Raw genomic sequence first — 25587 nt, 5'->3', positions numbered from 1 at the left:
GCCACCTCTCCTGCCCAACCTGGAAAAACTCCAGTGTCACCAGCAAGAGGGCAATGCCTCTTCAAACACAGGCTGATCACACACAACCACAAAAATTTGGGATGATCAAGGGGAATTAGGCACCTGTTTGGACAGCATCTGAGCAATACGGGCATGCTGACAAGAGGGATGCAGGCAAAGCTGCACCTCATTCCGTTCTGATCAAGAACAGTCCCAATCCTGCAGGCAATGTATTTCCATTGTTTCAGAGAAATCTACACTGAAACTGTAAGGTATAAAAAGAATGGCTTTATTTTAGTAACCCATAAGTGGTAAGTGAACAGCAGCCCTTCGATATAATTCCTATTATCTTATTATGGCACAAGAGTGAAATAAACCCCTTCCTGGGAAGGTGAAAGCTGCTCTCGGTGAGAGCACACAGAGCAGAGTGAAGACAAGCCCATCATGCTTCCCTTTCCCCTTGAGGGCACATTTATCTTTGCCCACAGGCCATGTGGTCTTCAGATATTCTGTTATATACATTGACAGGAACCCAAATGTCATTTGACAATGCAAGCCATAAAACATGCAAGAGAAGTGATCTCCTCCAGCTTGCCCTACATTCAGCTGCAGTGGTGTTGCAGCCTTGCTGCAGCCACATCCTGGGTTCAGTGACCACAATAACACATACATGTAGGTACTCACAGTTTGTATTTGTAAATGGAGCCCTAGCATCTCTGAGTCACATCTGCACCAAGGCTTTCTCTGTCTTTCTGCTCTCAGGATAATCTAGCTTCACATTTGGAGACTGAGAAAGAAAAGAAGTCTGACTATAATGAAATTGCATAAATGCAGCTCAGGTAAGATCACAGGTACACCCAACATGTATGGTTATGGCCCTCTTCAAAGAGGAAAAGGTATTTTCATCTCTAATGGACAGTAGCCTGAACAAAACTCTTAGGAGAGAAGCAGGAATAGCTTCATGGTTTGGAAGCAGGGATTTACATGTAAGAGTCTCCTTCCAGATAGTCAAATCACATAACAAATGGACATGGATTACTACTTTCTTACAAATACACCATCTCCACTCACTTTCTCTATGTCAAGCAGTCAGTGCTGGTCAACAAAAGGACACACTTCATGCAAAGCCTACCAATACACAGCAGAACTCCCTTCACTGAAGCTAAAGCACACAGCACATCAACAGCCAAGTGCAGGACTCCACAGAGGGAGACCCCGTGTTACCTGCACTGATATAAAACCACCTCTCTGCAGCAAAGCCCAGAACAGCAGCAGCAACAAGCTGTAGTTCCACTTTCTGTGTCTGTGAAGAGAAATTTTCAAGTCTCTAGGATGTCTGAAATAACTTTCCCTGCTTGCTTTCTCACCTCTGGTAACGTAAGAGCAGCTGCCACTCTTGGTACACGCACAGCCAAACATCATTTTGCTGCCTGGACCAAGAAACATCTTGATTTGTTCCAAGTTGAGGGAAAAGAAGAGGACAAGGAGGAAAAAGACAAGAGCATGGAGCAATGGAGAAGCAGAGTTTGCACAGGAGCCATAAGAATCTGGAGGACAGGCCAAGCAGGCAATGTCACAGTAATGCTGGAAGAGATGAAAGGATGGGATAACAGAAATGAAAGCAACTCACTGCACTCTTGGGCAGTATTGAGTATTTTACCTTACTGACCTTGGAAACAACTGCAGATAACTTGCAACACCTACTAGAAGCCTACAAGTGAAGGACACTATCTTGGGGCACAGACTGAATGACACAAACTCGGCCCAAGAGCTCCCTGAATCCAACTATGACCCAAAGGGACCCAGTGAAAGATGCAACAGGAAAGCTGGACAAGAAGAAAAGATCTGGGCTTGTGTGCCTTTTTAACTTTCCCCACCCCTTAAGTAAAACGTTTCCTTCATCTTCCCACCCCAATATTGCCTCTTTCATCTCCCAAATGGTCAGGTGCCAGGAAGCATCAACAGCTAGTGCTTGCTTTTAGAGGGGCAAACCAGTAAAACTGTCAGTTGGAACAACAACAAGCTGCAAACAGAAAAACAAACACAGGGGAGGGTGTATCTGAGCATTTGTGGGTTACTTTGAAACAGTTCCTGGAAGTAATTTAGCCACTGAGTTTTCAGAGTGTTGACTCTTACAAGCCCAGCTGCAAGGTGAGTGCGCTCTGTCGCAGTCCAGCTTGTGTCAGCATGAGGAGGGACATGCCTGGATAAGACCAGAGGACACAGTTCTGGAATAACTAAGTAGGGTACACACAGGGCCCTTTCTCCTCTCATACCCCTGGGTCAGGCTTTGGCACAGTCTCTCCCTTCAGGACACAGTGAATAAGCAGTTCAGGGTGGTCTATCCCTAGACTCTCTCCAACCAGCCCACATCCTTCCTGCCATGGGAACCATGTCGCCACGCAGCCTGCCTCACACCTTACCTTCAGAGGACACACAGCCCTGTGCAGCAGCCCAGGCCATGGCTGGTCATCCCCAGCCTGCAGCTGCAGCCCCTCAGCTTCCCCTGGGAACCTGCTGCCCTTTGAGCTAGGTCCTCACCTACACCAGGCACAGGTTTTGTCGTGAAGGCACAAAGACCACAAGGAGAGCAGCAGGTGGTATGCTGAAGGGGGCTTTTAGTTCATATTCAGCTTTACTGCCCACTCCCCCAACTCTGATTGTAAGCAGAAACCCCCCCAACTTCCCCACTGCCACCACTCTGCAGAATGGTTTCTCCTGCTTGATTCACAAATATGGTTGCAGCATGTTTTGGTTTACATCATATTTACATTTGAGTCACTAAGGTTCAGCCCTGACATGAGGCAAGTCCAGCACTAACTTCATCAGCTTGAGCACTCAGGCATCTCCCAGCCTCTGAGACTATCTATATACACACACACACACAGTCTTTATTCTTGGTTATTTGTAGAAGCCCAGAGACATTAACACCCAGTAGTGTTAATGCCCTGTATGAGCCAAACGTAGTTGCCTCCTTCCCTGTCCACTCTCCTCAATAGATACTCCACTGACATCTTTCTGAAGGCCAAGTTTCTGACCACTCCTTTGCACAAACTGAAAGCCAAAGCAAACTGCAGGACAAGCAGGCTGGACTCCCAAGCCCTGCCTGCTCCCAAGAAGGTATTTCTAACCCCCCAGCACACAGCCAGAAGCCTGATGCACCACCGTGCTGCAGCAGCACAGGAGATACCACGACAGAGCAGCTGTTAGCAGCTGTTCCTGCTGGTGCAGCGCCCCAGCCCAGTGTGCAGGTGCCCTGGCAGAGCAGTGATAGCTGCAGTTTTACACTGATGTGCACACTGCCACACAGGCTGCAAAGCAGAGGTAGCCCCAATCCTCTGCAGGCAGACTCTTCACTCTGCTTATACACCTCAACTTCACATCTCTGTGCCAGCCCTCTTGAGTACAGCTGTGGCTCCAGGTGGAGCTGCAGAGGAGGCAGCTCCACAAGCTTTTCATCCTGTACATGGTATGAAAATCACTGACCACAAATGCTATGCAAAACTCGTTCCAAGGGGAAGCACCATTAAAAGCAACATTTTCAGCCTTGAAATATTGGCTCACTGGGTTTTATGAAGGTTGGTTTTGAGTCATATGCAATCCACATTAAGATGATGAATATTTTCCTATAGGGCAGAGACTTAAGCTTCCCTAATTCAACCAACTTGTTACTCCTAATGCCAAAAGGAAATACAGCAACACCCATGCCCTTCACTGCTGACAAACCACCACTGGAACACGCTGTAGCTCTTCCCACAACTTCCATGGAATCCTGGGGCACCAGACCACGCTATCCAAATCCTCCAGCACTTCATCCTGGCATACTCCCTGGAGTTGCCTTCGCTGGGCTGCTACAGGGAGTGCCAATTCACGCAATCACCCAAGCCAGGAACACCTAGTTCCAGAACAGCACTTACAAAGTGTAGAACAACAAAACCTTTCTTTTCCTACCAGACTTGTCCCATTCCTTACTACTACATCTTGCAACAGCAGTGTATGATTCATCACACCACATTTGTTTAAAGATTAGGGGTTCTACTAACTGTTCAAGACACCTTAATTCCTTTGATTTGATGTCTATCTTGTGCTTTGTCTGAGAGCAACAGGTAATTTAAATGGAGGGGGTGGGGGGAATTTAAAGGAATAAATGCCAAGGCATTAGGCTTCCTCTAGGAATTTATCCACTGATTTAAAGTTGGATTTAAACCTGAATTCCAGTTAGGAAAAGACTAATGGTGTTTCCTCTTCCAATACCTGGAACTAGCTGAATTATCCCAGAAAAGTTTGGCCAGGTATTTACACAAGGGCTTCACCTAATAGTCAAAACTTTAGCAACTGAAACAAAGAGCTGTGTTTCACACCCTGCATATGGCAGAAAAGAATAAGAACATTTATTAAGTGTGTTAAGGAATAAGAGCAAGGCAAATATTCAGCATCCTAGCAGGCCTACACAATATCAAGGGTCCAGTGTAGTCCCCATGGCATACTGGTTAAAGAACACATTATTCTGTGTTACATCATTGCCAAGCAGCTCAAAGGAATAATGGATTTTTAGGTATAAACCAGGTACACTGCTGAACTCTTCATCTGCCTCACTGGAAGCCTGTGGTACACCTGGGAATAGGTGTTGCCAAGTTACAGGCCTCCATCTCCAGCAGGGCACAATAATCTTCACAGACACCATTCAGGAGCTGCAGATTTTAAATGAATTAAAAGTGTTTTCACTAAAATGTTTCTGGAACACATCTCTGTCAGAAGGGGAAAAAAACCAAACCAAACCACCACCAACACCAAAACAATCTAAACAAAAAACCAGGAGCAGTGGTTGGTGGCAACCTGGCAATTATTTTTTCATTCAGTTGTGTTGATGGAAAGAGCAGACCACAAGATAAAGGAGGAAAGAAGAGGAAGCAAAGAGGAGATGCTTCAGAGATGACACTTCAATGGCAAAGTCCACTGTACAAACAGTTGGAGTTTCAAAGGTGCTCAGCATGTAAGGAAGAAATTAAGTCATAAGGACACAGCACATCTTGAGAATTTTTGCCTTTACATCGGGGACACTTCTCTATCTGCCCAGGAGATGAGAACTGTCAGCTACCACACCACAGTACAAAACAGATAGCCATACCCAGAGTGGGAAATCAGTCAGAGCCATTGCCCAGGTCTGAACGTATCTGAAACCTTATTCTTGGTCCACTCAAAAAGCTCTGTCCTACCCCCACATGATCCCTTTTAAAGATTTATTCAATAGCAGACTACTGAGACAGCCTGCACTAGCTTCTCAAAAGAAGGAGGTCATTGGAGACAACTAAAGCAGAGATAGCAGCATTCAGACCTTGAAAGAATAAAGCTCTTTGTAGTTTTGCAGCATTGTTCAGCTGCACAGATAAGTCACATTTGTAGAGTGACGCAATCCAAACCGTTCATTATCTCCGCAGCCATGCTGTTCTATTGACTGCCATGGGTTTGATAAGCTGCAAGGCTGCTCAGTTTCCAGGTATTTGGAACCAGAATAAACCCTACAGTAAGGTGTGCTGCAAGGAACAATACTCCCCTGAATGTGACTAGGGTAGATGGACATCACTATCAATAGTTTTGAAGTGGGAGAGAAAAAGGGAATCTGAAATAAAGCAAGTGAAATCTCTTCATCCTCAGGAGCCAGAGCAGCACAAGCATCACTGGTCACCCACTGCTGACATTCACAGGAGTTCACTGGGGGTAAAGAAGATGAAATCACCCTGTAAATTTGTTACCCATTTAATAGACTTTTCCTTTCTTTATAACCACTAGTTCTGCCATTTCATCTTACAGCAACCACACATTTCATGTTCAAAGCCAGGCTGGATGGGGCCTTAAGCAAACTGGTGTACTACAGGAGCTACACCTGCCCATGGCAGGGGGTTGGAACTAGATGACCTTCAAGGTCTCTTCCAACCCAAATCATCCTGTGATTCTAAATGCATAAAGAAGAATTTCCTTTGGAGCCTCAGTGGCTCATCGAGATCCATGGTCTCCCAGAAACATTCAGCACGGTTTCCACACCATGCACAGCAGGGAATCACTTTACTCTGGCTGAGGACAAGTGCCACTCTGTTTGATCCCAGGAGCATAACACAACATCTTTGATAACACCTAATTATGCTTATCCCTTGAGATAAAAAAACAACAGATAAAATCACAGGACCACCTGCCCTCTTAATCACAGACACTTTCAGACTTTGTACACAAACTATCAATTTCTGTGAACTCTTCCAGTTCATACCCAGTCTGTGGGTGAAAACTACCTGCTAGCAAAGGCTGCTCTTGTGGAAACACAGTGACAGCAGCTAGGGAAACGGGAGCTCTGCTAAGAAAAAGAATGACAAGACTCCTGCAGTCCAAAGGGAGCAGTAAGCTTATGAAAGAAAGCCCAGCCTGAAGCTCAGCTCTATGTAAAACAGTATGTTTCAGATCTTAACCTTAAAACAATACTCAGAAAAAGAATTATGCCATTTAAAGCCCTGAGATAATCATGCAGGACATCATTTCAGCATTAGCAACAAGTCACAGGCACAACTTCCTTCTGAGCCTTTTCTAGCAATGATCTGAAGACAACCAACGCAGCCCAGGCTCACCCGCACGTTCTCAGACCAGCGCCGCTCACCTTCTGCCCTCTTACAACAACCACACTCTGATAAGATCTCCCCACTGTGGGTTCCCAGAGAGAACTCTTTTCCCCACTGCACCCACCCACAAGCCTCTTGGTGTCACTGGGCTGGGAATCAGCTGTGACAAAGCAGATCAGGATGGCAGGGGGGCGAGGACAGGAAAAACACAGCACAAAGCTCACTCCTCTCTCCTGGCTCTTTGAGCCTTGCTTCTTTTCATCTGAGGCAGCCCACTCAGAGAATTCCACAGCGTGAGATGAAGCCCATTCATTTTCTTTGGTATGGTGATAAGCACTCTTTCAGCAGCTTTGTATTCGAGTTATCCTTTAGAAATATTTAAGCTGTTCTATATGTTGGGGAAAAAAACCCACCCCAAACAACAGAAAAACCTCTTTGCTTCCTCTCAAGAGTGACAGATATTTTATTACTCTATTTTTTTTTAGTCTATTTGTTCAATTTAGGTAACAATATTCACCAGCAAAATACTACAGCACGTAAACAGATCAAAACAAACAAAATTTGACTTGTGTCTTGACAGCATCCAAAAACATAACCTGGAAGACAAGTAAACGGGTTCAAACTTTCATCTGAAAAGAAACCCAACAAAACCCAGAAGTTGGCCTATTTATCATTTCTAGATGGCTAAAGTAGGCACTGCTGGCCAAGCACTTCCAACTGCATCTTGATGTAATGACAGATTACTTCCTCCCATTCCTCCTTCATCCCACACCATCAGGAAAAGCCCTCCCTTCTTAGCAGAGGACCAAATTTAGCACACATAAATATTTCATAGCTTCATTCTGTCAAGAAATCAAACTGAACTACTTAAGGGCATGCTTCCAGGAGGTGCACATCCAAACTCAAAGAATAAAACTGTATTCACCATACCCATGTACTTCCTTCAAACTGAAAGGCCTGAAGGTGAAGCAACAGTGAAAGACTGGGTGTGGGTATCATCCAAGAACATAATCCACCAAGTGCTAACTCCATTGAGAAATGTAGAAACAATGCAATGAGGCTGGCATCTTCTGAAGACAACACACCTCCAGCTTCTCAGTCCTCCCTGACATCCTGGCCCCTCCAGAAGAAATGAATTCTGACTTTCAAAAAACCCTCACGATGACTGAAACAAGCAGCCCAGAAACAACTCACTGCAACAGACAGAAGACAACCACAAAATCAAAAGGTGACTGAAGACAGACATCTACAGGTGGTTTGATTTCCAACAGCATGAAAGACATGCAGCTTCCACTCATCCAGAGAGGAATTCAGTACCTAAAGGAGCGATGCGGCCATTTCTGTGCACCTGAACCCTGGCCCATCAATGAGTAGCTGCAGGCTGTACCTGCAGCAGTGCTGAAGAGAAAAAAGAAAAGCTGCATCCTGATGACACTGTCACAAGATGCTATTTAGTTAAGAGAGGTAGCCTTAAATCGCCTGAGCACTGGATGACACACTTTTGGACTGGAGTCAGTGCAATCATCATGACATTTCTCTGACAGAGCTTCACTTGTTAGCTTTGCAGGACAAGGGCAGGGACGCAGAGCAATCATCCAGGGACAGCAGGTGCTCCAGTCACCTCCACAGACATTGCATATTCTCAGCTTTCTTCCTTTGGAAGGCTACACACTGATGCACTGTTTCCTTTGGAAACAGAAAGTGTTCTCTGCATACCAGCAAGACCATGGCATCTGTGTTCTTTATAAAATATTGATTTGTCTGCCATCTGTGGTCCCAGAACTTAAATGGTACATCACATGAGTAGGTAAAAGCAGACCCAAGGGCCTCTGCCTGCATGCTGAACTGGCCAGACCTCAATCAGCTCCAACCCAAAGCCTGTACCACAGTGCTACGCCTGAGTCTGCCTCCCAGCAGGGCTTAGTGTGTGATTGAACCACAACTTGCAGGACACCTACACCAACAGCTGCATCATGTCTGGCTATCTCAGGACATGGGCAAAAGAGCTCAGGACTGTTTACCTCTACTTGCCTGTGCATGTGCTTCAAGTGTAGCACGTGGGACAAATAAGCCTTTGCATAAAATCCTCATCATCTTCCTAGTTATGGGATATTCCCATCACCATGTCTGACACAAGACCCCCCCCAAAAAATAAACTACCTGCTTGAAAACCCAGAAACACTCTCTACCCACAAAGCTCCTTCAGGTCCCCTCCAACAAAGCAAGACGAGAGGAGCAGGAAGACTGGGAAGTATAACATGCAGAGAGGGAAATTAGTAACTCATCAATACATACATCCTGTTAAAGCCTGAATCGCTGCCAGGAAGCTCAAGTAAATTGACAGCCTTAAGTGCAGTGACTGGAGGCCATCTTAACTGTTCCCAGTGACAGAAGGTATTACCATGAGGAACTCCTGAGCACACCAGCTTGGCCATTCTCACAGGACAACACACACTTGGCAGTATGAAAACCAGCCAACTGCAGTTAGAAAGGCCACCTTCCTGAACCTGCTTGGAGGAAGCACTAGAAGGGATATGCAAAGCACTGCATAATCAAGGGACGAGGTGAAAAACCCCCATCTTGGATTATGGGGACTGCAGGTAGGTAATAAACTACTCTTGCTCTGGACCTGCACGCCTGGGAGTAACATTTTAAACTTGCCAAATCAATACAAAACTTTACATGAGAATTCTTCTACTATACCGCATAAGTACAAGGTGACTTCAAAAGCTAACACATGTTAAAAGCCAAGAAAAATCTTCAGGCTGTGTGAGGCATCTGCTGCGTTCCCACAGGGAGAGAATCGCTGGGCAGTTTTCAGGGAGCTGCCACACAGTGCACGCACAGGGTGTTAGAAAGCAGCCACCTGAGCCTTTACAACAGCCCCAAACCTCCCCAGTTCCCCACGCCGACACAATACCTAAAGACACATACGCAGTTAAGCTGCAAGGCTGCTGGCAGAGCCCTCCTGTCAGACCCGCTTCTTATTTCCTGCTGTAAACAAAACGCTGTTGACTTGGAAACGGCAGGTGAGCACCCATGGGAAGCACAATAAAAACTTATCTGGGGACCATAAAGGCTTCTTACGTTACTACTGATTTTTTTTTTTTCCAGTGAAGTGTAACATTTGGTATTTAGCCCACTTGGCTATTTAATATCCCTTCTGATTTGGCCTTGGTAGAGCATCACTTCATCACAGCACTCCAGCACCGAAAATGCCCTTCAACGCCTCAGTCTGAGACTGCGAGGACATTTCCCAGGGGCAGGCAGCTGAGAGCAAACAGGCTGCGCCGAGCTCCCCCGGACATGCACAGTTAGGAGCGGAGGGGATCATTAGCCAGATATTTTGATGTAAAGCAACGCACGGACTCCGACGGAGCCGAAGCCTCGCACCGACGCCCGGTAACGACAGATGTCGGTGCGCACGGAAAGTGCTGCGGGAACCGCGAGGCTCTCCCCGCTCCTTCCATCCCCGGGAGGGGTCGGGCAGCCCGCCCCAGCAGCGGCCCCCGCCGCCCTCCGCCCGCCCCGCCGCCCGCTCCCGGCCGTGCTCCCCGCTCCCCGGTACCGGCCGCTCTCCCCGCCCCACGCACCGCTGTCCAGCCGGGCGATCTGGGGCAGCCGGTAGGTGCTGACGAGCAGGTTCAGGGGCACGGCCACTGCGCTCCACTTCACGTCCTTCAGGCTGCAGCCCAACGGAGGGCCGGGGTCCATCTTCCCGGCCCGGGGAGGGCAAGAAGAGAGGGAGGAATGGGAGGGGAGCCAGACGGGCAGCGCCGGCGGGGTGCTCCCACCCGGTGGGGCTGCAGCCAGCGGGGAGGGACGGAGGGAAGGACGGGGCGACCCCGCCTCGCTCAGCGCCGGCCGCCCCGGGACATGCCGGGCTAGGCAGAACGGGAAACCCGCAGGGTGGCTGCTGCTGTGGTTGCTGCTGCTCCCGCCGCCGCCCCCCGGGACCGGCTGGGGCCGCCCGCCACCGTCGCCGCCGCCTCGCCTGGCCCAGGAAGCGCCATCCCAGCACTGACTAATCAACAGGGTGCGAGCAACGCCTGCGCAGCTGCCGCTCCTCCCCGCGCCGAAAAGGAAAGTGCCGGGCGGGCTGCCCGCTCGCCGGGGAGTGCCGCGCCGAGCCTGTCCCTCTCACTCCACCCTCCGACCGCTCGCCCGACCTGCAGCCGGGGAGCCGCCGCGGGTGTCCGCGTTCTCTCCCACCAGGAGCCACCGGGAATGGAGGGCGCGGGGGGTGCCTGGCAGGGTGCGCGGTTTGGTGGGAACTTGGGAGAGTCTGGTGTGCCCTAGAGCACTGCGACTGGCGTTCTGCCGCTTCCCTGCCAGAGGGGACGGAGATCCACTACCACCAGGTGCAGCTGGTGGGTAAAATGCCTTGCCTCGCTTGGCCAAGCGGGTTTGAGCAACCCGCTTGCATTGCAACTTCTTGCGCTTTAATTTAGCGTAGAAACTTTGCCTGTGAAAATTCACCCTACATAAAAAAGAACCCCCAATATAGGCAACTTATGTGTAGAGAATGCTTGGACTTACAGAATGGTTTGGATTGGAAGGGACTTTTGAAGGTCATCTAAGTCCAACACCCCCCCACCCCCATGCAATGCTCTTAAAGGTCTTTTCCAACCAGAATGAGTCTATGGTTCTATTTAGTTTTCACCTGCGAGCCATGGATGGGTGTTTAAAGTATGAAACACATATAAGAGGAAAAATCTTCACCCTACTTATTATTGCTGCCCATGCAAGTATTACCTGGTGTGTATTTGAGGGTCTTCAGGCCACAGGACAATTTAAAATCTATTACCAGTTCTCTTTACAAGGCAACTTATGTGACAAAGTTTTAGATGATCTTCCTAAGATACTTTAACATTAATGCATTTTTATCTCCACCCTGCTAAATGCAGAGGCTCTGGGAAATTCAAACAGTAAAACTAACTCCTGGGTGATTCCCTCGTAATGGGCTCGAGTTTGTTTTGTTCACTTTTGTGTCAAAACTGCTTCTTTTCTTGCAGTAAACTTGCCTACGTTTAAAGCTAGGCTGTTGTCTGGAAACATGCAAGCGCTTCTCAGCAATTTGTAATGAGACAGACAACTTCCCCTAGCCAACGTCCCTGTCCTTGAGGCTGCTGGGGATGGCAGAGCCAGGGTCAGGGCTGTGGCACCAAGAGTTGTCCTGCAGCTCGCCCCGCCTGGTGGCTGCCGAAGGGCCAAGCTGCTGCGTGCCTCTGTAACTGCTGGTGCCAGCAGCAGCGCCAGCCCGAGGAGTGGCAGGACAGACACGCTCTTGTTCTGTGCTACTGCAGACAGAGACTGGGACTTTATCCATGCTCTGCAAGATGAAACAAAGACCTTGGAAGCAAGTCAGCACAGAAGGCTACAGAAAACCCAAGTCATCTTGCTTTAAATGGATTGGGGTTGCCTTGAACCTCATCCTGATGTGGGTCTGTGCTTTAGCTACACAGTTTGGCACTGGGGTGTCCCAGTGCTGTGAAAAACTTTTGTTCTCCACACTCAGCCATACTGCTGTTAGAGCCTACCTATCAGAATAGTTAGCTTGAAAAACACAACAGGGGATTTGTTTTCAAAGTAGCTTCTCTTTTACAAGTTCACCCAATGCTTTGAACAGCTTCAATGAGTTAAGCTATTGAAGTGCAAAGTAATATAATAGCTGAGAGAGTTATTGTTGAAATATAAGAAGCAAAACTATGCTTTTAAATCCTTCAGGTTTAACAAGGTTATTGGGTGCAGTGTAGGAGGCAAAGCAGATCACCTGAACTTGAAGCAGTAGTCTCTCTAGAATAGTTTCTAACCACTGTCCTGGGTACCATGAATTCTGAGACAGTGCCTCACAGCAGCTGATTCTCTCAGACATCATGCACTTCCACTGACTGGGATGAAATGCATCTTTCACACACTGCACTTAGTCCTTTAGAGGCATCTCTTACCAGACTTTCCTCCTGGTGCAAAATGTGACCAAAGCCATCAGACCTCGAGAGCAATCCCTGTGAGCAGATCCGCCTCAGGATCAGGGCCTCAGCTACAACGCATCTGAGTTTTTGTGTACGTGCCCTTCAGGCAGCATTCAGAGACTGCCTTTATGTACCAATGGCAAATTGTCACCATAAAAACACAAGCAGTGGCAGGGGGACTCACAATAATTCCTGAAATTATTCTTAAATGCTTTTTTAATTGACTGACTTTCGTGTTGATTTCACAACACATTTCTGCAGTAGGCTGTAAAATCTCCAGCATATATTTGTTCCAGTGCCAATAAAATGATTTTTAAAGCCTTGCAGATCATCATCTGTTCAAATCTATGCTAACATTTGAAATGAAGCCGTTCACAACAAACTGATTTTTGTGTGACACTGGTAATGTGCTTTCCTCTGCAGTGTGCACACACCCAATAAAACTCTGAGCCTTCTACAGTACGTTTCATGTCAAGCCACCATAGTCTGTATTTCCTTAAACCCCACCATGAATTTGCATTTCTTCTTCCTCCATGTGCTTTGCCTTTATATCAAAGGCCTGATTTTCATAATAAATATTTACAAGTCCAACGGGAAACAAGTGATGAGAAATAGCAGCATGGGTTTGTCGGAACAGACAGTTCCAGATCAATCTAGTCTACTTCTGTCAGATGATAGCAGGCTTTATGGATAGAATAGAAAGAGTCACGATCACAGGCTATCACATAATGTGCTCTTAACCCCCCAAAAATACAGTCTAGACAAGTATATAAACATTATTTGGAAATAATTAGTACTCCCAAGCTGAAAGGATACCTTGAATGGGATTTCACCCAGATCTGCCTTAGATCCAGAGCTACTGAGTACTTCCATCAGCATCTTTGATGACTGAACATTCCTTACTCTAAGGGTGGTGAGACTCTGGAATAGGTTGCCCAGGGTTGTTGTGGTTGCCTCCTCCCTGCGGGTGTTCAAGGTTGGATAAAGCCTCGAGCAACCTGGTCTAGTAGGAGGTGTTCCTGTCAATACCAGGGGGGTTTGAACTGGATGATCTTCAGGGTCCTTTCCAACCTAAACCATTCTATGAATCTCTGAACATAATTAACTTGCATTTCCAGACTGTAACTACAAGAGGCTCCACCTAAGCTGAAGCACAGCATTAAGATTCAGAAGGATCTTGGCAGATCAGAGAAACTTGAAATGCCACCAAGTAAGGAGAAACAGAAGGTTCTGACACACAAAGGAATAGTCAATTGCATAAGTACATATGAGGATATAAAAGCATTTCTCCAGATTATGGATCACGAGCAGTGCTGGGCTACCTTGCATTATGCTGATGCCGGAACGCATAGCCAGGAGTATCACAAATAAGATAAAACCCCCAAATTAATTGTAATCTATCCAGCCAATATTATTTGAAGTGGAATAGTCTGATCAGTTTTCAGATCTACACTCCAGGATATTTGAGAGCCCACTCGAAAATATGGAGAGGAGAAGAACAAAAATGGTAAAGGATTCTGAAAACCCAAACTAGAAGGGAAGGTAGAAAGGACAGGAATGTTCTGGCTTACAGAGAAAAGGGAGGACAGACAGTGGTGGTGTTCTGCATCAAGAGGAAAGGGAGAGCCTGCTTTCCATGTCTATCAGTTAGGTTAGGTATTAGGAAACTTCCTGCTTGCCAAACCAGTTAAGTAAGGACTTGTATGCCACCAGAGAGAGCGGGAAACCTCCATCACTGCAGGTCTCCAAACATCTTCCTGCAGGGACAGCTGATCTGAAGCTGAGGTAAGATGAGGAGCTAGACAGCATCTCAAAATCCCTTCCAGCATCGTTTTCTTCCTCTGCTATGGTTGTAACTAAGACAGAGATGATCCTCTGTCCCTTGTTTCAGATTTTGCTTTAAACACTAGCTTAAGTGACTGGCCACGATGAGTAGTCAGGAGTGGCTGTAAATACATGGCCCTTCCCCACCCCTTCTGCATGCATACTTGATGGCCTGGTGGCAGGGTTACCTGTCAGCATGCTGAGGGACCAGGTCCCATATGCTTCAGGAAGCATCTTCCAGATGAGCTCACTGCCTCAATACTGAATTTAATCATATGTTGATTCCATGACAATCTGCAAACAGCCCTCAAAAAAGAAGTTAGCCTGTTTCAGGAGGGTAGAGACATTCCAGAACAATAAGCCAGTAGAGTTAGTTAGCTGGGATGTGCTCAGATACCTCACAACAGTTTTGCATGGTAGTATGATTCATTCACAAATGGTGCTAAACCCACTAAATTTAATAATCAGCAAGAGCCACATCTCTGAGGGAAATAAATAAATAAATAAATAGCCACAATTCTGCAGATTTCCCAACCTGTGTTTGCTCTGTGTGTGTGTGTCCTGCAGGCCTGATTTGATTAAAGAAATTGGCATCCTGATCCTGCCCTCATTTAAATGTAAATAAAATGTGATATTCTCCACTGGAATTCAAGATATTAGATACCACTATAAAACAGATCTAAATGAGCAGAACCAGATACCTGCTGCATTTATACTCTAAGAAAATAACATAAATAGATCATAGTATCAAACAGTCACAGCACACCCCTTTAATGCTGTGATCACTCACTACAAAAGGAACATTTCAGAACGCAGGTATGCTGCTGACACCCCTCTGAATTATTTTACAGGCTGATAAAAGTTTCTGTTAGCACGATAATTACAGCTGTTGTTCCATGGTTTCTGCCTTCCAAGGGAGGTTCAGCAACATCCTGATGTTGTGTATCACAGAAAGGCTTAGGTTGAAAGGGACCTCAGAGATCAACACCTCCCAGCACCTTCTGCAATGGGGCAGGGCTGCCTCTCCACTTGACTTGGCTGCACAAGGCCTTATCTGATTTGGCCTTAAACACCTCCAGGGAGAGGGCATCCACAACCACTCTGGGCACTCTTTTCTCACAGCCTTCACCTTTGCAGCCTCCCACTTCAAGGGTATTCAGGTGACACAGGTTTCTGAAACTGATATAAAAGACACAGCCAGGAATCCCCACAAAATTATCTTAGAGGACTGCAGTAAATATTAGGTACTTAATGAGAAGCGATTTCAGATATCAGAAGGTTGCCCACGTCATGATGTCCATGTTCAATACATTACAAATCTGCCATAAATAACACAGAGGGGGGAAAAAAAGTCAAGGCAAAGGGGTTTGTTTTTTTTTTTAATAAGAAAGAAATGAGTACACCTGGGTTTCATTTCTGCAAACATTTGTATGCAAATGCAGTCATCCTGAGATGCATCTAATAGTCCCAAACTCAGACAGCAATTTTAACTTTATATATTAAAAATATGAAAATATAATATAAACATATCAAAACATTTGGCAACAGAGTCTGTGTGACACCAAGGATGCCTAAGTGCTGTGTTTGGGGTTGTAGGCTCACTTTTAAAATCCTGCATGTTCCTTTGCAGTCTTTTCTGAGGAGCAAATGGAATAAGAAACAGTATCTCAGAGTGCACAGCAGCTTCTCTTCTTACTTTCATTTAGAGCCACAACATCTAAGTCATAAATTACACAGGATTTCTGTAAAACAAACAAAAGCAAACAATTAAGGTAACTGGAACACAAGAGCTGAAAAGCTTGCATTTGCACACCTTTTCAGATGTAAAAGATGTGGTGGGAGTCACTGGATATATTTTTCTTTGACTATTTAACAGAAAGAACTGATCCTGTAAATCTTTACTCACATGAATCGTTCCAGATGTACAGATTCTTCTGTTGACTACCCCAATTTTCACTAACTTGCAGTTAAGTACATTAATCATTGAAGTACTGAGCATGGGATAGGATGTTGACTTGCTGGAGCGTGTCCAGAGAAGGGCAACAAAGTTGGTGAGGGGTTTGGAACACAAGCCCTATGAGGAGAGGCTGAGGGAGCTGGGGTTGCTTAGCCTGGAGAAGAGGAGGCTCAGGGGTGACCTTATTGCTCTCTACAACTACCTGAAGCGGGGTTATAGACAGGCAGAGGTTGGTCTCTTCTCCCAGGCAACCAGTACCAGAACAAGAGGACACAGTCTCAGGCTGCACCAGGGGAGGTTTAGGCTGGAGGTTAGGAGGAAGTTTTACACAGAGAGAGTGATTGCCCATTGGAATGGGCTGCCCAAGGAGGTGGTGGAGTCACCATCACTGGAGGTGTTCAGGAGGAGGTTGATAGGGTGCTTGGTTGCATGGTTTAGTTGGTTGGGTGGTGTTGGATGATAAGTTGGACACGATGATCTTGAAGGTCTCTTCCAACCTGGTTCTGTTCTGTTCTATTCTATTCTATTTGGTGAAAAAATCCAGCTGGAAGGAATAGGGAAATCTAGAACATCAGTACCCATTTAAAAGTGACTGGCCATTGGAATGTGCTGCCCAGGGAGGCAGTGGAGTCACCATCACTGGAGGTGTTTAAGAAGAGACTGGTTGGGGTGCTTGGTGCCATGGTTTAGTTGATTAGATGGTGTTGGGTGATAGGTTGGACTCGATGATCTCAAAGGTCTTTTCCAACCTGGTTAATCCTATCCTATCCTATCCTATCCTATCCTATCCTATCCTATCCTATCCTATCCTATCCTATCCTATCCTATCCTGCCCTATTCTACGAAAGCAGAGGCCATTGATTCTTATAAAGGATGTTAACCTGCTTTGTGAAATTCACTAAAATTCGCTATTTCCTTGCCTCTATTTCATACCAAGGAATACCTCAAATGGATCAAGGCAACTGATCAAAATAGCAGCCTGCTCTCATAAATCATTTATGTACTGATTGCAAATGTAGATTTAAAATAAATACATCAGCAAACCCAGGACTCTTCATTTCAGCAATAAACTCAACTAGATAATTAGTGCTGACCAGAGAAACAATCAGACCCAGTTGTGCAATGCAGTAGGAGCTTGTGTTGCAATCTTGTGCTCCGAAGCCATGAACACTGAACCCTGAACTCAGGCACAAAGACACAGAGAATACTGTCACACACAGGAAAAAAATTATGTCCTAACTTCTCTACCTGCCCTTCTCCTGCCTGCTTCTTGGCAGGATTACCACATATGAAGTAAGACACAGACAAGTGCAGCCCCTGGATTCACCACATTCCTCTCTCAACCCAAACCCAGCTGCCATAAACAACCATTTCTGACAACACAGAGAAGCTTCCAGAGAAGACAGCTTTCCAAGCTGGAATTCATGAAATTCAGAGCACAGGGGAGTGAAAAAAGGCATCACATAAAGCAGTGCTAATCCTGATTCAGAATGAAGAACTTTCACATACAGTGTCACAAGGCAGTTGAACATTGACTGAATCCACAAAGCTTTACCTAAAAATCACCCAGCTGTACAAAAAGGAGAGGAAAATCAAAGGCTCCCCCATGCTGCAATAAGCCTTTTGCCTCTTTGGCTCACAGTATTTAATGCTACCTAAAATTCTGCAGAGGACAGAAGAAATTTGTTTCCTTTTTCTTTCTGTAGCCATAGTTTTGGCTGTCCCAGCAGATTGGCTGCCCTCTGCCAGGGCCATCCCCATGAAGACTGGCTGAGCCTATTCCTTCCTAGGCCTGCAGGGACCCAGGAAGGCTTCCACAGCGCACACTGCCTGGGGAGAAGATGCAGCACCTGGGAAGGGATCAGAAGTGATGGACAGAGGCAGGAGCAGAGGGCAGGAAAGATATCACAGTGTCTAAACCTCAGGATGGATGCTAAAACTGTCATCAATAACACTATTAACAGTTACTGGTCTATATCTAGGGCACTGGAAGACTATGACTTAGTGATTTTAGGAATGACTTGTCACTAGTTACATATCAATCATGCATGAAGAAATACAGCATCTGCACTTCTACTTGTGATTTGATTGGAGTGCCAGCAATGTTTTTATTATCCTTCAGAGTTCACACAAATTCCAACATGCAGCTTTGTAACTTCTGATTTGCTTTAATTTTGTACACACTTGTCCAAGGTCCTTGAGTACAGGCATCTGCCACTATGATTTGTGCTAGGTGCAGACTGTAACTGTAAAGTATGAAGACCTGTTTAAAAGAGGGAGCAAGGCAGAATCAGAAGTACACAACCATAACCTTGTCATCTCAAGGAACAAGACACCACCCTGCTTTAGAGATAAGATTCTGGGGGAAAGAGGAAAAAAAAAAAGCCTTGGGAGATAATGGTACAATAAGAAGTTCAAATTCAGAGAACAATAAATAACAGTGAGCAAGGGGTGATGGGTACAAGTTACTCCTGGGGAGGTTCCAATTGGATTCCAGAAGAACATTTTTCACCCTGAGAATGCTTAGACATTGGAATCATCTCCCAAGGGAAGAAGTGAATTCCCTACATTGGTCAGTTTTAAGATTCAGCTTGACAGGGTGCTGGGCCAGCTCATTTCAACTAAGCTGTTACCTGGAAAAGTTGGACCAGATGATCCTTGAGGTTCCTGCCAACCTGGCATTCTGTGATTGTTTACTGTGGACATAAATTAAGCAGGCTTCAGTTCACTTCTGCTTTTTCTTCAGAATAATAAAATAAACATAATCAGTCTAAGTGGTGAAAGAGTTCTAAACATTCCCTGTTTGTACAATTCCAGAATTCAGCTTTCCCTTAACTTCAGAGGAAACAGGGAATTTGGAAGAGCTGTAGGTTATATCCAACTTGATGCTTTTGGTTGAACAGGAAAAACTTGGATGTTCCTTCAACACTGAAGATGCTTCCTTGCAAATATTTTATCATTTAATAGTACTTTTGGGTGGCAAATAAGCTGTTCATCTATCCTTAGCAAGGACCCTCAGTACTAGAGGTGATTAAGAGTGGTGAAACCAAATTGACAATGAGATGGTTCATATCATCTGTAAAATCATTATCTGATAGTAGTTGATCAGCAAATAAGCCAGGACAGAAGGACATGAACCACCTCTCCACAAATAAAGCAGAGGTAATAGTTTGTTTTAATAGCCATTTAAAAGTTGAGGACTGTGAGAATGACTTCAGTTTGATAAGACCATTCCACACAGGATCTTCATCAAACAAATAAGGGCCTGGGATTCACTTAAACAAATGTGCTATACACACATGAAAAACAGTGCACATTCCTAAGCTGAAGAGATACTACGAGTCCTGCATAAAGTGCTGAGGGAACAATCAAACAATCCCACATAGTTCCCAACCTCAGCCAAGCCTTGGAAGAGGTGGGGCACTCTCCTCTCCTGAAATTACAGCAGGGAGGTATGCAAATCTCTCCCACCTTTGAGAACAAGGCAGGCAGCATTCCTTCTTCAGGGCTCCCTGAACACTAACACTTCCAAGCTCACATTTCAGCTCAGCCTGTTGGAACTCACTCCTCCACAAAGCAACCAACAAACAGCAGAGAAGTGTGGAAAAGGTGAGGGGAACCAAAATGGTAGCAAGAGGCTCAAGTTTCTACTGCAGCATCTTGGGCAAAGTGGGGTTTTGAAAATACCACCAGAGACTGATACCACTCCACCATGCAGTGATTTTAGTAAGATGTTGAAACTTCCTGCCATCAAATACTAGTTTTTCCTATTAAATAGCCCAGCAGACATCTCACCTAACAGGCAAGCATCTGTCTAAGCCAGTTTTAAGCTTCCTGCAGAATCAGTGGAGAAAGTCAGACTGGATGAGCAGCCAGGTCTCCACAGCCAGCTGTCTCTCCTCCCCAGCTCTAAGCAGAGTTTGTATCACTGGTGTGCAGTAAACACTGAACTCATAGACACAGGAACTGTGAGGACACAGCTGAGATCCCAGATAGTTTTTGTCCTCATTTCCCCCCTCCCCCCCTCTTCTGAACAGGGAGAGAGAGCTAAGCAGGTACACAAGAGGAAATACTGTAAACAAAATAAATAAGGGAAGCTCTTTGAATAGCTTCTAATGGAGTAAATGTATCGGTCATAGTTGAGACCAGCTGCCCGTCCTTGCTGGAAAACTGCTCAGATTAGCAGTGCCATAACAAGCTGGATTCACCTCCTCTAGTATTCTGATAGTGTTTCAGTTATTTTGGAGGTGGGGCTCACTATGAGTTTAGAAGAATTTTACTCTGTATGTTTCAATGCCCCCACCAAAGGCAGACCTGGAGTGCCTGTAGGAAAACTATGGGCTTTAGAGAAACAAGCAGAAGGGACTGTAACCAAAGTTCCTATTATTTACAGCTTCTTGAAATTCCAGGGATTTTTATTCCTTCTAATGACAAAATGATCACAGTTAATGACTGCAATACTTTTTGTTTTATTTAACAGTGGTAGTCAACGCAGACCAGCAAAGCATGGCAGAGAATCTTGTGCAACCAACCTCATCTGCCTTCCACACCTGAACTACCAGCAGAGAGGGCTGACTTACCAAGCTCAGTCCTGCCATCTTCTTGACCTGTATTTTTCCTGTATTCTTAATTCCAGGGTTGCAATTACTTGCTCAAAATGCAAGCCAGGACTCTTGTAATAGCAACATGCAGGACAAGGACCAAACAGTACCAAGCAAGAGGCAGGGATATGAGGAGGAAAAAGAATGAGGGAGCAGGGAGAGGCATAGGAGAAGGTATGTGACAAAACACAGCAGCATCTAACTGCTGCAGAACACCCTACTCAAGAAACAGGGATGATGTCCTTGCTCCCAAGTTTGGCTGTTCAGTGATGTCTCAGTCTCTGATGACACAGTCTCAGGCTGCGCCAGGGGAGATTCAGGCTGGATGTTAGAAAAAAGTTCTATACAGAAAGAGTGATTGCACATTGGAATGGGCTGCCTGGGGAGGTGGTGGAGTCGCCATCACTGGAGGTTTTTAGGAGAAGACTTGACGGGGTACTTGGTGCTGTGGGTTAGTTGCTTGGGCGGTGTTGGATTGGTTGATGGGTTGGACGCGATGATCTTGAAGGTCTCTTCCAACCTGGTTTATTCTATGTATTCTATGTATTCTATGTCTAAACCACATCCAACCCACTGGCAAAGTATGGGTCTCTATCTCCCTCTTCTGTTAACACCACACAGACCAGAGTGATGCTGCACTACAGCTGGTTATTTCACAAACTTGAAAAGATAGCTGTGCTGGTATTCTAAGGCACCTTGACCCCACAGATCACCAGGGATTAATATAGTTCCACCACAAAACCCCTATTTAAGAGAACAATCAGGCTTCAAAGTTAAGATCTTGCAGAAGGAGCAAGTGCCAGAAAGTCAGTCAAGTATGCAACATCCCTTTGGTCTCCTGGAGTTTTATTTATTTAACTTCAATCATATGAAAGCATATAGACTGATATATAGTATAGTGTGTATATATATAGTATATATAGTGTGTGTATATATATAGTGTGTGTATATATATATAGTATATAGTCCTTAATCAATGGAAAGAGAAAGGCATCTCCAGAACACAATTTTATCTTACAAAGATGCACCTCCTTCCATTGAATAGAGATGGTTTCAGACAACCAGACCAGTCATTGGAAATTTTAGCTGGCTACAGCTGCACACTGAAACGATTCTCATCCCCTATACTCAAACTTCATGACTAAGTTTTGATTTACATGACCTAATTACATGCTACAGTTTCCAGAAGAGTCCAGAACAGATTTCTTTTATTTTTTTTTTTTAATTAATCAAGATAGTGTAGTAAAATTATGTCCTACATTGCATGAACACTAAGTGAGTTGGTAGCCTTTATCCTCTTTGCTTTAATCTCTGTCCCTTGGTTGCCATGTGTGCAATGCTGAGTATTCTACCCAGTGTTACTAAGCAGGTTATGAAGATAAAAATCTAAAGCAGATCTAAAATGCAGCATTATGAAAAACCTCACAAAGAAGTTAATATTGTGTGGTCAGTACAAGATAAATAAAGGACAAATAAAGCCTGGGGCTCCATGCATGACTGAGGATAATAAAGAAACACTGAATGTGCACTGCTGGAGACACAAGGATCCTTTGCACAAACTAACAATTCCATGAACCTTGGCAACAATGAAATCAGATTTCTTATGGATTTGGGTCTTGCAGTGAATTAAATCTGATATCCATGATGCAAGCTATAGCTGGAGTGGCTAGTTGAAGCATTTTTCAGTCTCTCTGTGTAGTCATCTCTGGCTCATACTGAACGAACTAATGCCAGAGACTTTCCTTCTAGATAATACCCTGCCTCTCCTCTACCCAGCACCTTCCTTTCGAGGAACTACTTGGGAACTTCATTATCTTTTTGTTTAACCAGTCAAATCTGTTTAAAATCAGTGAGCAAATTCCAAAGGCATTTTAGGAGCAATGGAATGAGGGACACGGTGTAACCTTCAAAATCTTTCTGACATCAGAAAGGAAGGCAGAAAGATCAAGGAAGGACAGAACTGAGGCTACTGCTGAATATGACACCCAGCTGTTAAACATTAAATGTTAATTCTCAACAGCACAGGGAAAGTTCTTAACTGGCTTCTGCCTGTTCTCTGCTCAACTGAGATGTTTATTTAATATTATATTAAAACAATCTTAGTAGAAAATGATGCTTGGGAGGTAGGCAGGACATAAGCTTTGGTCAGTTTTACAGCAGGCTTCAGAAAAGGGTAACAACTCTGCTTTTGGGGTTTTTTCCTCCTTTCTAGTTTAGAAAAACAGCACCCACCACACCCCCAGAGACAGAAATACAAAGGCTTGTCATAGTTTTCTTAAAAGCTTGTTGAGAAGAGTGCTGCTCATCAGCCATGAAACCAACCAACATCAGAGTGCAAACGCTGACTGCATTCCGGGTGGTGTTTTTTGGGGTTGGTTGGGTTGTTTTGAGGACTGACTCACAAGTACAAATAGCTCACTGGCAACCAGAAGTATTGTTAAGGAACAGCTGCCATCTATTAACCAACAGGTTTAGGCATATCTGAGACTCATAAGAATAGTGAATAAACACTGTTATTTGTTAACATGTCTAAGCAAACCTCTGGAATAAGCTGTGCCAGTAACACTCATTTCCACTGCAGCCTTTCAAATACAATCAGCTCTGTTACTAACTGATTGGTTTGAAAATCCTGAGTTCTCAAAAATCCAGCCTAACTCCTTAGCTGTTCCCAACACACACTCTCAAATAACATTTGATTGGGTTAACCAGACTGCCAATGTAAATTAAGAGTTTTGGGATTGAGCCCCAGCATGGAATGGCTGAGATGATAAATCTCCAAAAGGTCAAGCAGCACTTTGGCTTTCTGAATTGCTGGGATACAGCTATCTTCTCTTTCCCTTAAGCCCAGTGCAAGTAAAACCACAAAAGAAGAGATGGGAAAATGCAGCACAAAATAATGACAAAACAAACTTGGTTGTGTTTAGTTTGGGTTTTTCTTTAACATCTGACACATTTTCCTCCACTGAACCACAACTTGTTCTAAATTTCAAGAGACTCCAGAAGCTCATTAGAATCACAGAATCATAGAATCAATAAGGTTGGAAGAAACCTCAAAGATCATCAAGTCCAACCTGTCACCCACAGACCTCATGACTACTAGACCATGGCACCAAGTGCCACGTCCAGTCCCCTCTTGAACACCTCCAGGGACAGTGACTCCACCACCTCCCTGGGCAGCCCATTCCAATGGCTAACAACGCTCTCTGTGAAGGACTTTCCCCTCACCTTGAGCCTAAACTTCCCCTGGCACAGCTTGAGACTGCTGTATGAGCTCTGTAACTCCAGACACTGATCTTCCCCATCTACAGGAGTGTTTTCTGTAGATTTAGTTCATAAAGAAATGCCTGTAGTAGATGGTGAACATGACTGTGTATAAAAAAATAACCCTAGATGTCATAAGATTACTATGGTCCACTGCAATGCATCTGAGAATGGACTGCTGCCTGCCAGCCTCCCCTGCCTAGAGCTATCTTATTTCTGAATGACTTGCACATACCTCCCCAAAACATGGCCATAATAGACTTTTCTAGGGAGTTCCTTAAAATTAGCTTCCTCTGTGGGCCTGCTAAAGCAATGACATGCTTCCACTGAAGCATCTCATCAGTCTGGGACAGGGGGTCCTATTACAGAAGTACGGGAGGCCTGATACCTTGCTATCTCAGACACAAGTGTCTTGGGCCAAACACTGTGCAAAGCTCTATCTCCTTTTTGCAATCAGCAAGTACATATTTTACCGTTGCAGAAGGGATGTATGACTGAAGTGATCTCAGACTGGCATCTATCATGTCACTTTTCACAGCTACTAGTCACACTTCCTACTGCGTTTTCCCTTCTCCAAAATTTCATCAGTTAGAGGAAGTTAAAATTCAAGCACTACATTCAGATTTCACAGTTTTGTGAACAAGCAAATTATTTTGTCGAACCTGAAAACCATGAGGAAACTGTGGGGGAGATTTAGTTTTTGTACTGTGAACTCTTTCTTACCAGGCCAGTGGCAAAAGCAATTAAGCTAAAGGAGTCCTTGTTTAAATCAACAAAAGCCTTTCAAGAACAATGGCAAATTGCAGACCAAAGGACTGGTGTGTGATGCCCTATCCCACTTCTAGGTAAGGTGAAATGTTACCACAGCCAAACCCGGCAAACTCTCAGGGAGGCGTTTTCCTAGCACACAGAAGGGCATGGAAAGCAGTCTAGCAGAAAGGGACCTGGGGGTTCCAATTGACAAGAGGCCAAATATGAGCCAGCAGTGTGCCCAGGTGGTCAAGAGAGCCAATGGCATTCTGGCTGGGATTAGAAATGTTGTGTCCAGCAGGAGCAGGGAGGTGATTGTCCCCTGGTACTTGACTCTGCTGAGGCCACTCCTTAAGTGTTGTGTCCAGTTTTGGGCACCTCAGTGCAAGAGAGATGTGGAGGTGCTGGAGCCAGTGCTGAGGAAGGCAATGAAGCTGGGGAAGGGCCCAGAGAATAAATCTGATGAGGAGTGACTGAAGGAGCTGGGGATGGTTAGTTTGGGAAAGAGAAGGCTCAGGGGAGACCTCATTGCTCTCTACAATTGCCTGAAGGCACTTTGTGGAAAGGTCCGTGCTGGTCTCTTCCCCCAGGTAATTAGTGATAGAATAAGAGGGAAC

General features: G+C 45.2%; 2 protein-coding genes across 3 annotated transcripts in view; both read right to left on the bottom strand.

Annotated features, from left to right (window-relative positions):
- The window catches only part of GAREM1 (GRB2 associated regulator of MAPK1 subtype 1), a 106320-nt gene extending 95648 nt beyond the window's left edge, over positions 1 to 10672 (bottom strand). For both annotated transcript variants that reach the window (XM_054179643.1, XM_054179644.1), the window contains exon 1: positions 10199 to 10672. In XM_054179643.1, coding sequence (XP_054035618.1) covers positions 10199 to 10319 — 121 coding nt within the window. In that variant the 5' untranslated portion in view covers positions 10320 to 10672. The remainder of the gene's footprint in view (positions 1 to 10198) is intronic.
- Positions 10673 to 15809: 5137 nt separating this feature from the next.
- LOC104309121 (ras-related protein Rab-10) overlaps positions 15810 to 25587 on the bottom strand; it is a 38529-nt gene continuing 28751 nt past the window's right edge. The window contains exon 6 of the mRNA XM_054180198.1: positions 15810 to 16143. Coding sequence (XP_054036173.1) covers positions 16069 to 16143 — 75 coding nt within the window. The 3' untranslated portion in view covers positions 15810 to 16068. The remainder of the gene's footprint in view (positions 16144 to 25587) is intronic.

The sequence above is a fragment of the Dryobates pubescens genome, chromosome 3, assembly GCF_014839835.1.
Source record: "Dryobates pubescens isolate bDryPub1 chromosome 3, bDryPub1.pri, whole genome shotgun sequence".
NCBI classification, from domain to species: Eukaryota; Metazoa; Chordata; class Aves; order Piciformes; family Picidae; genus Dryobates; species Dryobates pubescens.
The sequence above is the reverse complement of the archived record's forward strand: the minus strand, read 5'-3'. Positions and strand labels throughout refer to the sequence as shown.